This window comes from Pristiophorus japonicus, chromosome 15, assembly GCF_044704955.1.
Source record: "Pristiophorus japonicus isolate sPriJap1 chromosome 15, sPriJap1.hap1, whole genome shotgun sequence".
NCBI lineage: Eukaryota > Metazoa > Chordata > Chondrichthyes > Pristiophoridae > Pristiophorus > Pristiophorus japonicus.
In genome coordinates this window covers 10,442,819-10,458,926 of record NC_091991.1, presented here as the reverse complement: position 1 = coordinate 10,458,926, position 16,108 = coordinate 10,442,819, and the positions used below count along the sequence as shown (strand labels likewise).

General features: G+C 46.3%; 1 protein-coding gene across 11 annotated transcripts in view; it reads left to right on the top strand.

Moving 5' to 3' along the window:
- The first annotated feature begins 5,872 nt into the window (after positions 1-5,872).
- mybpc1 (myosin binding protein C1) overlaps positions 5,873-16,108 on the top strand; it is a 153,998-nt gene continuing 143,762 nt past the window's right edge. For 9 of the 11 annotated variants that reach the window (XM_070900135.1, XM_070900136.1, XM_070900132.1 and 6 more), the window contains exon 1: positions 5,875-6,035. In XM_070900135.1, coding sequence (XP_070756236.1) covers positions 6,011-6,035 — 25 coding nt within the window. In that variant the 5' untranslated portion in view covers positions 5,875-6,010. Of the gene's footprint in view, positions 6,036-16,108 lie in introns of all 11 variants that reach the window. The other 2 variants (XM_070900141.1, XM_070900138.1) reach the window with 2 other exon arrangements.

Below are 16,108 nucleotides of genomic sequence, written 5' to 3'. Positions count from 1 at the left end.
GGGAGAACCAGTGGATGTGGTGTGTTTGGACCAGGCAGGCCAAGAGCAGGCATTGATGACGAGATCCAACACCGCCTCCAATGCGCCAGTGCAGCCTTCGGTCGCCTGAGTAAAAGAGTGTTTGAAGACCAGGACCTCCAAACTGCCACCAAGCTCATGGTCTACAGGGCTGTAGTAATAACTGCCCTCCTGTATGGCTCAGAGACATGGACCATGTACAGTAGACACCTCAAGTTTCTGGAGAAATATCACCAAAGATGTCTCCGCAAGATCCTACAAATCCCCTGGGAGGACAGGCGCACCAACATCAGCGTCCTCACTCAGGCTAACATCCCCAGCATTGAAGCACTGACCACACTCGACTCCACTGGGCAGGTCACATAGTTCGCATGCCAGACACGAGATTCCCAAAGCAAGCGCTCTACTCAGAGCTCCTTCATGGCAAACGAGCCAAAGGTGGGCAGCGGAAACGCTACAAGGACACCCTCAAAGCCTCCCTGATAAAATGCAACATCCCCACTGACACCTGGGAGTCCCTGACCCAAGACCGCCCTAAGTGGAGGAAGTGCATCTGAGAGAGCGCTGAGCACCTCGAGTCTCAATGCCGAGAGCATGCAGAAATCAAGCGCAGACAGAGGAAAGAGCGTGCGGTGAACCAGTCCCACCCACCCCCTTCTCTCAACGACTATCTGTCCCACCTGTGACAGAGTCTGTGGCTCTCATATTGGACAGTTCAGCCACCAAAGAACTCACTTCAGGAGTGGAAGCAAGTCTTCCTCAATTCTGAGGGACTGCCTATGATGTGGGGATAAGGGAGAACCAGTGGATGTGGTGTATTTGGACTTTCAAAAGGCTTTTGACAAGGTCCCATACAAGAGAGTGGTGTGCAAAATTAAGGCACATGGTATTGGGGGTAATGTATTGACTTAGATAGAGAACTGGTTGGCAGACAGGAAGCAAAGAGTGGGAATAAACAGGTCCTTTTCAGAATGGCAGGCAGTGACTAGTGGGGTACCGCAGGGCTCAGTGTTGGGACCCCAGCTATTTACAATATACATTAATGATTTAGATGAAGGAATTGAATGTAATATCTCCTAGTTTGCAGATGACACTAAGCTGGGTGGCAGTGTGAGCTGTGAGGAGGACGCTAAGAGGCTGCAGGGTGAATTGGACAGGTTAGGTGAGTGGGCAAATGCATGGCAGATGCAGTATAATGTGGATAAATGTGAGGTTATCCACTTTGGTGGCAAAAACAGGAAGGCAGATTATTATCTGAATGGTGACAGATTAGTAAAAGGGGAGATGCAACGAGACCTGGGTGTCATGGTACATCAGTCACTGAAGGTAGGCATGCAGGCACAGCAGGCAGTAAAGAAAGCAAATGGCATGGTGGCCGTCATAGCGAGAGGATTTGAGTATAGGAGCAGGGAGGTCTTACAGCAGTTCTACAGGGCCTTGGTGAGACCACACCTTGAGTATTGTGTGTAATTTTGGTCTCCTAATCTGAGGAAGGACGTGCTTGCTATTGAGGGAGTGCAGCGAAGGTTCACCAGACTGATTCCCCAGATGGCAGGACTGACATATGAAGAAAGACTGGATCGGCTAGGCTTATACTCACTGGAATTTAGAAGAATGAGAGGGGATCTCATAGAAACATATAAAATTATGACGGGACTGGACAGGTTAGATGCAGGAAGAATGTTCCCGATGTTGGGGAACCAGGGGTCACAGTCTAAGGATAAGGGGTAAGCCATTTAGGACCGAGATGAGGAGAAACTTTTTCACCCAGAAAGTGGTGAACCTGTGGAATTTCTACCACAGAAAGTTGTTGAGTTCAGTTTGTTGGACATATTCAAAAGGGAGTTAGATGTGGCCCTTACGGCTAAAGGGATCAATGGGTATGGAGAAAAAGCAGGAATGTGGTACTGAAGTTGCATGATATTGAATGGTGGTGCAGGCTCGAAGGGCCGAATGGCCTGTTCCTGCACCTACTTTCTATGTTTCTATGTTTCTAACTCGCTGCATAAAAAAATGTCTCCTCACCTCCCCCTCTGGCTCCTTTGCCAATTACCTTCAATCTGTGTCCTCTGGTTACCGACCTTCCTGCCACTGGAAACAGTTTCTTCTTATTTACTCGATCAACAACCCTTTATAATTTTTAACACATCCGTTAAATCTCCCCTTAACCTTCCCTTAGCCTTCTCTGCTCTAAGGAGAACAATGCCAGTTTCTCCAGTCTGTCTACACAACTGAAGTCCCTCATCCCATGTTGATCAGTCTCTGTGTAAAGAAGACATTTTTGATACCAGTCCTAAAAGTGCCATTTATTGTCCATCCCTGGTTGCCCTGAGAAGGTGGTGATGGGCCTCCTTCCTGGTAAACCATTGAGTGACGATTTTGACACAAACTCGTGTCTCACTAGACCACTTCGGAAGGCAGGTAAGAGTCAATCAGGTTGGTGTGGGGCTGAAGTCACATATAGACAAAGACCAAGCAAGGGTGCCAAGTTTTTACCCCATAAAAGAACCAGTTGGGTTTTTATGACAATCCGACAACTTCATGGGCACTTTTACTGAGGTCTGCTTTTTATTTCTGCAATTCAAAATCTCAAACGTGGTCGGAATTAGAAGTCACAGCACTCTAGATTACTTAAAAAAAGACGCACTTAAATAGCGCCTTTCATGACCACTGGACGTCCCAAAGCACTTTACAGCCAATTAAGTACTTTTGAAGTGTAGTCACTGTTGTAATGTGGGAAATGCAGAAGCCAATTTGTGCACAGCAAGCTCCCACAAACAGCAGTGAGATAATGAGAAAATAATCTGTTTTAGTGATGTTGGAAAGACGGCACTTCCAACAGTGCATCATTCCCTTAGCACTGCTCTGGGAGCATCAGCCTAGATTTTTGCACTCAAGACTCTGGCGTGGGACTTGAACCCAAAACCTTCTGACTCAGAGGTGAGGGTGCTACAAACTGAGCCAAAGCTGACATTTATCCTTGGCCAGTAACATATCCACTACACTACCGTACTTTTTATACCAGCTTATATACCTCTATAAGAGCATCCCCGATATCATTCTGGTAAATCGTTGCACAATGTAGCTGAGGCCTCTGAGGAATGGTCAACTCTATGGAGTGAGTGGCTGAAATCTCCCAACTCAGTCACCAACTTGTATATATGAAAATATTACTGTGGCAATGTCACGGAAAATGTACTAGAATAAGTCATCCTTTGATAAATATGGGGGCAGACTGGGTTAACCTACTAATAGAATTAGACTTAATTAGACTCTCAGATGGACATTGCAACAGTGACTACACTTCAAATGTACTCCATTGGTCGTAAAGCGCTTTGGGACATCCTGAGGTTGTGAAAGATGCTATTTAAATGCAAGTTCTTACTCTCTTTCTCTTTGAGCTCTCGTTATTGCAGAAATGAGCACATTCCTGCTCTCGGTTCCCTCTGATGTTCCTTAGCTTCTGGGGCAGCCTGCTGTTCTCAATCTTGGAAACACACAATTGAGATTAAGTAAGAATTTGTCAATATTGGAACTCTAATAAAAATAAAATAAAAAACATTGGAATCCAACAACAACTTGTATTTATATAGCACCTTTAATGTGGTAAAACGTTCCAAGGCGCTTCACAGGTGATAAAATAAAATTTGACACCGAGCCACATAAGGAGAATTAGGACAGGTGACCAAAAGCTTGGTCATAGGGGTAGGTTTTAAAGGAGGAGAGAGAGATAGAGAGGCGGAGGGGTTTAGGCAGGGAGTCCCAGAGCTTGGGGCCCAGGCAACAGAAGGCACAGCCACCGATGGTGGAGCGATTATAATCAGGGATGCTCAGGACGTCAGAATTAGAGGGGCGCAGACATCTCGGGGGGGGGGGGGTTGTGGGGCTGGAGGAGATTACAGAGTTAGGGAGGGGCGAGGCCATGGAAGGATAGGAATTGAACACTCCGAGAATGCCCGCGAGTCTCCAGGGATTAAAAATGACTCTCCCAGACACTGCTTCGAACAACACCCAGGAAAAAAAAAATCATAGGGTCAATAATAGTGTTTTATTTCCATTGATTTTGAATATTTTATTTATTAGTTATTAAAAAATATGGAAGATTGGGACAAGTAAAGGCTGCTTGCCCGAGTGGGGAGGTGGGAGGCAGCAGGTCATGCGATAGGACCTCCAGGAATAGGTCCAACAAAAGTTGGGAACCTTAAATTGCCATTCGCCTGATCGTTCCTTCAGAGATGCTGTTGGAGCTGTCGTGTATGCCCAGCATTTGGCGATCTTCATTCCAGACTCACAGCCTCTGCAATTCATTTTCCGTTCACCCTAACATTAGCTCGGGCTTTCTCTCAGATGTTAATCCAATTGCTTTTCCAAAACATCTCTGGCGGAGGGAGGGAGAGCGAGAGAGAGAGAGAGAGAAGTGTGATTCTTTAACCCTGATTGCTAAAAATAATGCGAGATCCTGAGCGGTTACGCTCTGTGTCTAAAAACAAGCGCCCTGTCAAGTCGCTGCCAGTTCAGTGGGTGACCGGGGATGCTATTGTTCAGGGTGGGACCCAGAACTAACTGTTGGGAACTGCAGCCTGGCGGGTTTATATTTGGACTTCAGCTGCATGGTTTTCCTATAAAGGCAACAATTCTTCAAAACAAAGCCCAGTATTAATGCAACTGACTGAACGGGTGTGTGTCTGTGTGTGTGGACATTTATATGTGAGTGTGTATATGTCTGTATATATATGTGTGAGTGTGAGAATTTGTATATATGTGTATAGTATCTGTGTGTATGCCTGTCTGTCTATGTATGTGTCTGTCTGTATATGTCTGAGTGTGTACATGTCTGTGTATGTGTGCCAAATTTTTGTTTTATAATACACCTAGGGATGTTTTACTGCGTTAAATGCGCTATATATATAAGTTGCGCGTTTCTGTCTGTGTGTGTGAGAATGTGTGTGTGAGAAAGTGTGCGTGTATGCTATGTGTGTGTGTGTGGGGGGGGGGGTGTATATAACACACACACCCCACATACACAGTCTCACTCACACATATACACCCCCATGAGGGTGTATATGTGTGAGTGAGACTCTGTATGTGGGTTGTGTGTGTGTGTGTGTGTGCTATTGACCTTCCGTTTTCTAGTTCATCACATCTCCTGGGTTTCTGGTGAATTGACGGAGCCGGATCGATTGGCGATGATTCTGAACAGCGGGTGGCTGTCTCCCAGTATCCAGCAGCCACACCTGGTGTGCCGGAGGCGGCCACATTTATGATTTAATTTTTTAAAAACACCCCTCCCCCCCCTGCAGTATTTAACTAAAGGAGATTTGGACGATCTGGAGAGCACTTTGAACATCGACACTGCAAATAACTCCGGGGTTTATTTAACCAACTCCAAGAAAGTTTCAGTGCTGTTTGCATCGAGTTAATTTCACCAAACACACATTTGAAAAACTTGATTTTAAGATTTAAATTAGAAAAACAGCAAAGAGAAAAAAACAATTCTGATTTGTTTTTATAAGTAAAATTTACCAGAAATACTGACGACTTTTAATCTTTTGTGAAAATTCAGAAGTTGTACAGGAAACCATTTTTTTTAAACATTTAAATTTAATTTAAGAACAAAAATATTAAAAAGTTAATCTTAGTCCCAGTTACAGGGAGCTGGTGAACTATATTCCATCTGGAGTTCAGTGAATTGAATTGTGTGTCTCTCTCTGCAGCAAAACACGATTTCTCTGATTAAATCGCTCCTCCTGTGTGGAAACTCCCTGGGGACTGAATCAGGGCAGTGTGACCAATGTTGCGAGGGGGGCGGTGCTAGCGGCGGTGAGGTGTGGAGACAGGAGAGGCGGTCAATGGGAACCGCACCATATAAAAAGGATACGGGCATTGTCTTTGATCTCAGCCTTTGCACTGTTCTGCAGCCGGGCATGTTTTGAAAGTTGGGGGTCGTTTTAGTGCAAGTTTTCGGGAGCAGAAACTGCGGGAAATTTACGCCATGCCAGAACCAGCTAAAAAAGCAGGTAAGTTGAGCTCGAGCAAGTAACTGGTGTGATGAAAGGGGCAAGTACTTGGGGTGTGAGGGGTGTCCTAGTGACTTCAAGCTTGCGACTAAAATGCATCGCTTCGTGGACTGAGTTTTTTTTAAAGTTTCGCCCTCTAACTGAAGCAAGGAATTTTAGCCCCAAAGTAATGTGCAAATGTCTGACTTGGTGATCCGGTGGGTGATAAATGTTGGAAATACAGAAACAGAACCCCCAACCCGGTATTTGGAGTAAGAACAGGTTCATCTTAATCAGATCTTCGACCCAAAATTTGAGACTGGGAGAGAGTGCGAGAGACAGGAGATTGAGACTGGGAGAGTGTGAGAGACAGGAGATTGAGACTGGGAGAGAGTGTGAGAGACAGGAGATTGAGACTGGGAGAGTGCAACTGACAGGAGAGTGAGACTGGGAGAGTGCAACTGACAGGAAATTGAGACTGGGAGAGAGTGTGAGAGACAGGAGATTGAGACTGGGAGAGAGTGCGAGAGATTGAAATCAAATCAGAAAAAGCTGGAAATCTCAATAGCTCCTGCACCATCTGTGGAGAGAAACCGAGTTTGAAGTCGGTGACCCTACAGACTCTCCACAGATGCTACCTGACCCGCTGCGATTTCCAGCATCTTTGTTTCAGATTCCAGTATCCGCTGTATTTTGCTTTTGTATTTGAGACAGGAGATCTGACACTAGGAGAGAGTGCGAGAGACAGGAGATCTGACACTAGGAGAGAGTGCGAGAGACAGGAGATCTGACACTAGGAGAGAGTGCGAGAGACTTTGAGCCATCCTGCATTACCCATCTGGAATATTAACCCGTCTTTTTTTTAATTAAATGGAAAGTTTTTTATTCCGAGTCATGGTCACAACTAATACATTTATATCACTTGAAAACTGTAAGCAATAAAATTAAAAAAAAAACAATTCTAATAAAACTCGCTGGAATGTTCATTTTACACTTCCAGAGGGGGAAGGGAACTATAAAATAACCTGTTAACAGTTTATCAAAATATAAATTTCAGTCCTTACGCAGATATCCATGCACGTGGGTTTAATTTTTCCTTTAAAGTTCATGAGTTCAAACGCTGACTTTTCTGACTAAAAGTACATGTTTTTCTTCTGGTATCAGTTGTGTCCTGCGCTTGGCTGAGATGTGTACTGTAGTAACCTACTGTCTCCCTGTCACAATCTCCAGGCTCATCCTCTCCTGCTAAGTACTGTATGCCTGGTTTTTTAAACAGTTAGGACCTCCGACCAAAGGAACCAGCACTTGCTCCGCTGAGCCTTGCAGCACTGGGAGATCCTTTACAATCCGCATTATTCCCAACCTGCAGCTCCTGCCCTCCCCTTGTCCCTCGCACTCCATCCCCGGCTCAGTCTGTTCTGTTTCTGGAAAAATCACAGCAAAAAAAAAAAGCCCAAATTGAGATCCCTGAAAAATCCTGACATCTCGGCAAAATCCACTGAGGCGAAAACGCGAGAGATGTCTCCACCAAAACCCCACCAGAGATCTCCAGAAACCGCCCAGAAATAGTTCTGCTGATTCCAGCGTGAATCTGTGGGTCCCCAGTAAATTAAGACACGAATTGGGATAGACGAGGAAACAGATGAACAGTTCAGGCACTAACACAGGGAAGTGGCGGAGGGCATATCAGGAGCGCGGCTCTTTGTCGAATTGAATCCATGTCTTCCTCTGCTGCTCCCTTTTCTACTTTATTACTTCCCTCGCCATTCCCCCCACCCCCCCCCCCCCTTGCCCCACTTTCTCAACCTTGTCCTGATGTGATTGCAATCCGTCTGAGAGCATCAGTATTGAAGGTGGCTGTAAAAGCTTCGTGGCTCAGTGACAGCAATCTCACCTCTGAGTCAGAAATATTGGGATAAGTACTGAGGGAGCGCCGCACTGTCGGAGGGGCAGTAATGAGGGAGCGCCGCACTGTCAGAGGGGCGGTACTGAGGGAGCGCCGCACTGTCAGAGGGGCGGTACTGAGGGAACGCCGCACTGTCGGAGGGGCGGTACTGAGGGAGCGCCGCACTGTCGGAGGGGCAGTACTGAGGGAGCGCCGCACTGTTGGAGGGGCGGTACTGAGGGAGCGCCGCACTGTCGGAGGGGCGGTACTGAGGGAATGCCGCACTGTCGGAGGGGCAGTGCTGAGGGGGCGCTGCACTGTCGGAGGGACCGTCTTTCGGTTGAGGCGTTAAACCGAGGCTCCGTCTGCCCTCTCGAGTGGATGCAAAAGATCTAACGGCCATTATATTGAAGAAGAGCAGGTGATTTCTCCCTGGTGTCCTGGCCAATATCTATTGCTCAACCAACATCAGTAAAACAGATCATTAGGCTATTAATTTCATTGCTGTTTGTTGGATTTTGCTGTGCGCAAATTGGCTGCTGTGTTTCCTACATTACAACAGTGACTGTATTTCAGAGGTAATTAATTGACTGTAAAGTGCTTTGAGATGTCTTAAGTTCATAAAAGGCGCTATATAAATGCACTGTATTTTCCCCCCTCCCCCTCACATACACATTCTTTTAAAGGCAGGGAGAGGACACAGCTGTGCAAAGCCTCCCTCCCTGGCCGAGAGTGTTGAGGCTTCTCACCGTTATAAATATGAAAATGTTTCGGATTTAGGAGCACTTTTTTGTGAATCCAATTTTAGTCGAGTGATTGGGATTGGGTTTCGTGCCCTGTGTGGCGTGTCAACACCCTGCCTTGAGTAGTGCGACCAGAGAGCCTCAAGCGGCTGCCACCTGTCAGTATGTCCTTACCCGCTGACAGCGTCTCAGGGCGAGTGAAAAACTAGGACAGGCTTTGTGCTGCAGGCTGTAATCCTATGATTCCCAACCCACAATCCCTCCAGATCAAGGACACGGTCTGAACATGCAGCGCCACTGCACCGTAAAGCGAGGGAGTGAATCTCCCTCCGTGACTTCTTACACTGGCTTTCTCTCACCGCCCCCGTTGGGTGTCAGCTGTGGCTCAGTGGACAGCACTTGCGCCTCTTGAATCAGGAGGTCGTGGGTTCAGGTCCCACTTTAGTGGCTTCAGCACCTAATGCAGGCTGACTCTTCAGGGTAGTGCTGAGGGAGTGCTGCACTGTCGGAGGTACCGTCAAAAGGGAGTTAGATGTGGTCCTTACGGCTAAAGGGATCAAGGGGTATGGAGAGAAAGCAGGAATGGGGTACTGAAGTTGCATGATCAGCCATGATCATATTGAATGGTGGTGCAGGCTCGAAGGGCCGAATGGCCTACTCCTGAACCTATATTCTATGTTTCTATGTCCTTCAGATGAGACGTTAAAACGAGGCCCCGTCTGCCCTCTCTGGTGGATGTAAAAGATCCCATGGCACTATTTTCAAAGAAGAGCAGGGATAGGCTCCCTGGGGTCTCCTATTTCTACTGTTCTTGTGTCCCAGCCAATATCAATTCCTCAACCAAGATCTTATATTACAACAGTGACGACACTTCAAAAAGTATGTCATTGGCTGTAAAGCGCTTTGACATGTTTGGTGGTCATGAAAGGAGCTATACAAATGCAATTCTTTCGTTCTACCTTAGAGTGGTTGAGGCGAATAGTATTGATCCATTTAAGGGGAAGCTGGATAAACACACGAGGGAGAAAGGAATAGAAGGATATGTTGATGGGGTGAGATGAAGAGGGGTGGGAGGAGGCTCGTGTGGAGCATAAACACCGGCATGGACCGGTTGGGCTGAATGGCCTGTTTCTGTGCTGTACATTCTACATAATAGATTCCCAATTCCAATTGTAAAAGGTTGAGAATTCAAAAGGTGTGGTGTGTAACTTGAAACTGCAGTTCCAGCCTCTGAATTCATTTCCCAAGATTATTCAATGCCATCTTGCAGGATTACAAGGGCAGCATCTGCGAATTAATAATGTCTGAAACCTGTTGTAATGTCATCGATTCGGGGGGGGTGAATGTTGGCACTGCTCGGCATGTGTGTCATTCCAACTCGGTGGATTCATTCCAAAAGATCCCATGGCACTATTTCGCAGAAGAGCTCCCCGGTGACCTGGTCAATATTTATCCCTCAACCCCATCACTTGCCAAAAATAACAGATTATCTGTTCATTTATGGCATTGCTGTTTGTGGGAGCTTGCTGTCGGCATATTGGCTGTCGTGTTTTTTCTATGTTACAACAGTGACTACACTTCAAAAGTATCTCACTGGCTGTCACAGTCTAAGGATAAGGGGTAAGCCATTTGGGATCGAGATGAGGAGAAACTTCTTCACTCAGAGAATTGTGAACCTGTGGAATTCTCTACCAGAAAGTTGTTGAGGCCAGTTCGTTAGATATATTCAAAAGGGAGTATACTTACGGCTAAAGGGATCAGGGGGTATGGAGAGAAAGCAGGAATGGGGTACTGAAGTTACATGATCAGCCATGATCATATTGAATGGTGGTGCAGGCTCAAAGGACCGAATGGCCTGCTCCTGCACCTATTTTCTATGTTTCTATGTTTCTACGAAGCGGTTTGGGGTGTCCTGAGGTTGTGAAAGGCGTTATAGAAATGCAAGTTCTTGCTTTCTATCATTGCTGACCTTCAACAATACGGAAGATAGATAGATAGTGAGAGATAGACAGTGAGAGAGGAGAGACCACGTCAAATGTTTTTGTTCTCTTTTCCGTCCCCCGAGAACAGAAATGATTCCAGATATGGTGCTGAGCCCAACTTTACTGGTCCCCGTGTCGATGTGTAGTCTGCCTCCCAAGCTGGCTGAGCCGTTCCTCCTGCATCCATTGATATCTTGGCCGGTATCCAGCTGTTGACAGGGTCCCTTCAGAACGACAGACGTCCTGTTGGTAGACAGCAGCTGACAGCACTGGTCTCCCTTCCAGCTATTAACAGATATTAGTCGAAGGTGACCTTCCTTCTAAGTTCTCGGGCGGGATTCACGGGGCTTGGCAGTTATGTGCGATGGGATCTACCATATCCAGGCCCTTGGGCTTTCATGTTCATGTTCTGAATGTTCACTTCAGCTGGAGTGTTACAATGTACATACAAAGTGGCCAAGATTAGTGGGAGGACAGAGGATTGGGACATTTTTAAAAGCCAGCAAAGAATGTCAAAAAAAATGATAGAGAGGGAAGATAGATTATGAAAGTAAAGTAGCACAAAATTTAAAAAAACAGATCGTAAGAGTTTCTACAAGTACATAAAAAGGAAAAGAGTGGCTAAATGTTGGTCCCCTGGAGGATGAGACTGGGGAATTAATAATGGGGAACAGGGAAATGGCAGAGATGTTGAACAAATATTTTGTATCGGTCTTCATGGTAGAAGACACTAAAAACATCCCAATAGTGGATAATCAAGGGGCTATAGGGAGGGAGGAATTTAATACAATCACTATCACTAATGAAGTAGTACTTGGTAAAATAATAGGACTAAGGGAGGACAAGTCCTCTGGACCTGATGGCTTACATCCTAGGGTCTTAAAAGAAGTGGCTGCAGAGATAGTGGATGCATTGATTGTAATCTACCAAAATTTCCTGGATTCTGGGGTGGTCCCAGTGGATTGGAAAACCGCAAATGTAACACCCCTATTTAAAAAAATTGAAAAACATATAGCACCAACTTACCTCCAATCCACTCGAAGGCTGTGCGGTCCATTCTCGGTCGCTGGTTCGGCTCTCTTTCTCTCTCTCTCTCTCTCTCTCTCTTTCTGTTTCTCTGTCTCTCTGCCTCTGTGTGTGTGTGGGGACCAGGGACAGTGAATGGGACCGGACTGTGTGTTTGAACCAGGGACAGTGAATGGGACCGGACAGCCTTCGGACGGGGTTGGAGGTAAGTTGCTGCTCTGTGTTTTTCAATTCTTTCAGTGTGTCCGGGCATCTGCTGCTCCGCTTTCCTTACCTGCGCCGATTTCCTTAACTCTAGGGAAGGTTTTTCAGGACAGGCCACATACGTCGGCCTAATCAGAAGTGGAGTAACTCTCAGCCGGCTAAACTTGCCTCAATGGCCAGAAGTGGCGTAGGTGGCTGGTTACGCCCCCTTTGGCTGAAAAAAAACAATGACTGAAAAAATTTGTAACTAACTGAGTTACACTGGTGCAAATTGATTGAGGAAACTGGGGATTTTTAAGTTAGTGCAGAAAAAGCAACCTGTTCTAAGGAAAACGGTGCAAATACTGGGGAAAATTGAGCCACTGGTCTCAGAATAAGGGGCCGCCCATTTAAAACTGAGATGAGGAGAAATTTCTTCTCTCAGAGGGTTGTAAATCTGTGGAATTCTCTGCCCTAGAGAGCTGTGGAGGCTGGGTCATTGAATATATTTAAGGTGGAGATAAGGGAATAAAGGGTTATGAGGAGTGGGCAGGGAAGTGGAGCTGAGTCCATGATCAGATCAGCCATGATCTTACTGAATGGCGAAGCAGGGTCGAGGGGCCAAATGGCCGACTCCTGCTCCTATTTCTTCAGTTCTTATGTAAGTAGGGAGTTTAGAGTCTTTGATCTAATTTCTTCATTTCAAAGTTAAACTCCATTTTGGGATAAATTGTAGGAGTAATTGGAGACATGACGTGGTGAGTATAGCGAGCTCGGTATCAATAGGTAACTTTGGACCTCTCGTTCCGAAGGTTCTCCATCACTGGGGTTTTCATTGCATTAGAAATAGGAGTCAGCCATACGGCCCTCGAGCCTGCTCTGCCATTTAATAAGATCATGGCTGATCTTCTACATCAACTCCACCTTCCCGGCCGATCCCCATATCCCTTGATTTCCCCGAGAATCCAAATATCTATCGATCACAGCCTTAAATATATTCAACGACTCAGCATCCACAGCCCTCTGGGGCAGAGAATTCCAAAAGATTCACAACCCTCTGAGTGAAGAAATTCCTCCTCATCTCAGTCTGAAATGGCTAACCCCTTATCCTGAGACTATGCCCCCCTAGTTCTAGATACCCCAGCCAACATCGACCCTGTCAAGCCTCTCAGAATCTTGTATGTTTCAATGAGATCACCTCTCATTTTTCTAAACACCAGAGAATATAGGCTCAATCTCTCCTCAGAGGACAACCCTCTCAACCCAGGAATCAATCTAGTGAATCGTCAGGTATGTTGTCGACAAGATTCAACACCGCCTCCAGTGCACGAGTGCAGCCTTCGGTCGCCTGAGGAAAAGAGTGTTTGAAGATCAGGCCCTCAAATCTGCCACCAAGCTCATGGTCTACAGGGCTGTAGTAATACCCGCCCTCCTGTAAGGCTCAGAGACATGGACCATGTACAATAGACACCTCAAGTCGCTGGAGAAATAGCACCAACGATGTCTCCGCAAGATCCTGCAAGTCCCTTGGTAGGACAGACACACCAATGCTAGCGTCCTCAACCAGGCCAACATCCCCAGCATTGAAGCACTGACCACAGTTGATCAGCTCCGCTGGGCGGGCCACACTGTTCGCATGCCTGACACAAGACTCCCAAAGTAAGCACTCTACTCGGAACTCCTTCATGGCAAACGAGCCAAAGGTAGGCAGAGGAAACATTACAAGGACAACCTCAAAGTCTCCCTGATAAAGTGCAACATCCCCACTGACACCTGGGAGTCCCTGGCCAAAGACCGCCCTAAGTGGAGGAAGTGCATCCGGGAGGGCACTGAGCACCTCGCGGCTCATCACCGAGAGCATGCAGAATCCAAGCGCAGGCAGCGGAAAGAGCATGCAGCAAACCAGTCCCACCCACTCCTTCCCTCAATAACTATCTGTCCCACCTGTGACAGTCTGTGGTTCTCGTATTGGACTGTTCAGCCACCTAAGGACTTATTTTTATAGAGTGGAAGCAAATCTTCCTTGATTCCGAGTGACTGCCTATGATGATGTAGACTCATTGATAGAGATTGATTCCTATGATTAATCAACAACTCTATTATCATTGAATCATGTAGCTTGGTAGAAGGTGAACGAGATGGTCCCTGGACTTTTCTTTGTCTAGTAATTCCTATATTCCCATAAACACTTCCAAGAGTGCAATCGGAATCTAAATTCAACAGGAATAGTGTTCAATGTAGGAACTGAAAAAGACTGTTATCTTTTAACTTGGAAACCTGTAGCGCGAGATATGCTTGTTAGATGTTTTCTGAAAAGCGTCGGGGGCAGCGTGCATTAATCTTGTGTATCGACCTCCTTCTGTTAGTTTCTTCAGGATTTACGTCGCATTACAGGTGGGAGATCAGGAAAACCGTACATTGTATTTATGCAGCATTTTATCATGTCTTTCAAAACTCTCATCCTTGTGTACAAATCCCTCTATGGCCTCGCCCCTCCCTATCTCTCTAATCTCCTCCAGCCCTACAAATTCTCTCCCCTTCAATTATTTATCCAATTCCGTTTTGAAAGTTACTATTCAATCTCTGTGTCAGCTGGGGTCAAAGTGCCAGCTGTGGCTCAGTGGGTAGCACTCTCGCCTCTGAGTCAGAAGGTTATGGGTTCAAAGTCCCACTTCAGGGACTTGAGCACATGAATCTAGGCTGACACTCCAGTGCAATACAGAGGCAGTCTTGCTCTGTCGGAGGGGCAGTACTGAGGAAGCACTGCATTGTTGGAGGGGCAGTACGAAGGGAGTGCTCCACTGTCGGAGGTGTTATCTTTTGGATGAGATGTTGAACCAAGGCCCCGTCTACGCTCTCAGGTGGACATAAAAGATCTCATGGCACTATTTCAAAGAGCAGGAGAGGTATCCCTCGATCAACATAATAAAAACAGTCTATCTAGTCATGATCACATTGCTGTTTGTGGGAGCTTGCTGTACGCAAATTGGCTGCTGTGTTTCCCACATTACAACAGTGACTACACTCCAAAGGTACTTCATTGGCTTTAAAACACTTTGTGGTTGTGAAAGGCACTATATAAATCCAAGTCTTTCTTTTTTTTTTCTCTCTTCCACAGCCCTTTTAATCAGCGAATTTCAGATCATAATAACAAGCCATGGAAAATAAAATTCTCCTCTTCTTCCCTCTGGTTCTTGAACCACTGACCTTAAATCCATAACCTCTGGTTACCGACCCTCCTGTCAGTGGAGCCAAGAGCAGCAGGAGTGATCCACATTAATTCCGCAGGTCACTGCCGGCCAACTTGTATTTATATAGCGCCTTTAAAGTAGTAAAATGTCCCAAGGCACTTCAATGAAGTGTTATAAGACAAAAGATTTGACACCGAGCCGCATAATAATAACTTTTATTTATATAGCGTCTTTAACGTAGTGAACCGTCCCAAAGTGCTTCACAACAGTGTTACAAGATAAAACAGCTAAACTTGACACCAAGCCACAGAAGAAGAAATTAAGGCAGATGACCAAAAGCTTGTTGGAATAGCGGGGCCATGAGAATTGCAAGGTCATGGGGGTGGCCGTGAATATGAGTTGAGGTATTTACATGCAGGGGGAGGACAGGAGGGTAGTGAACTCAGAGGAGAGCGAGCAAGAAGAGTTGAGATGGAGGTTGAAGCCACCGAGGATGAGAAGTCACTCGGTGCAAAGGCTGAGGGAGGAAAGCAGTGAGGATATATCCGTGATAACGTTTTTATCCTGTTTGGGTGGACGGTAGAGAACGAGAATTTTGAGTGAGAGGGATGGAATAAGGAGAGATTTTCAAAAGATGGGCAAGTGCTGGAGAAGTAGGGGGACAGATTAAGGCACGATTTAGTGATAGCTATACCCCCACGATAGTCTGGGCAGGGCAAGTGGTGAAAGGTATAGCCGGGAGGGGAGGCTTCGATTAAAGGAAGTGTATCATTATCCCTCAACCAAGTTTCCGTTCGTGCCATGATGTCAATGCATTCATCCACGATACGGTCATGGGTGGCAAGGGCCTTGTTTGAAAGTGAACGGACATTTCGTAAGGGTATTTTGAGATCATCCGTGATGGCTGATACTTTCGGCATACACATGGTCATTGTTTGGAGGGCTGAGTTGAACGCGGAGGAGATTTGCAAGGTAAGCCCTTCCTGGGCAAGCTGGGCGGTGAGATGGGTGAGCGATTAGAATGGGACAGTTGGGGTTGCTGCTTGTGAGGAGACAGCGACAAGTGCCACGCTGAGCCCTTCGG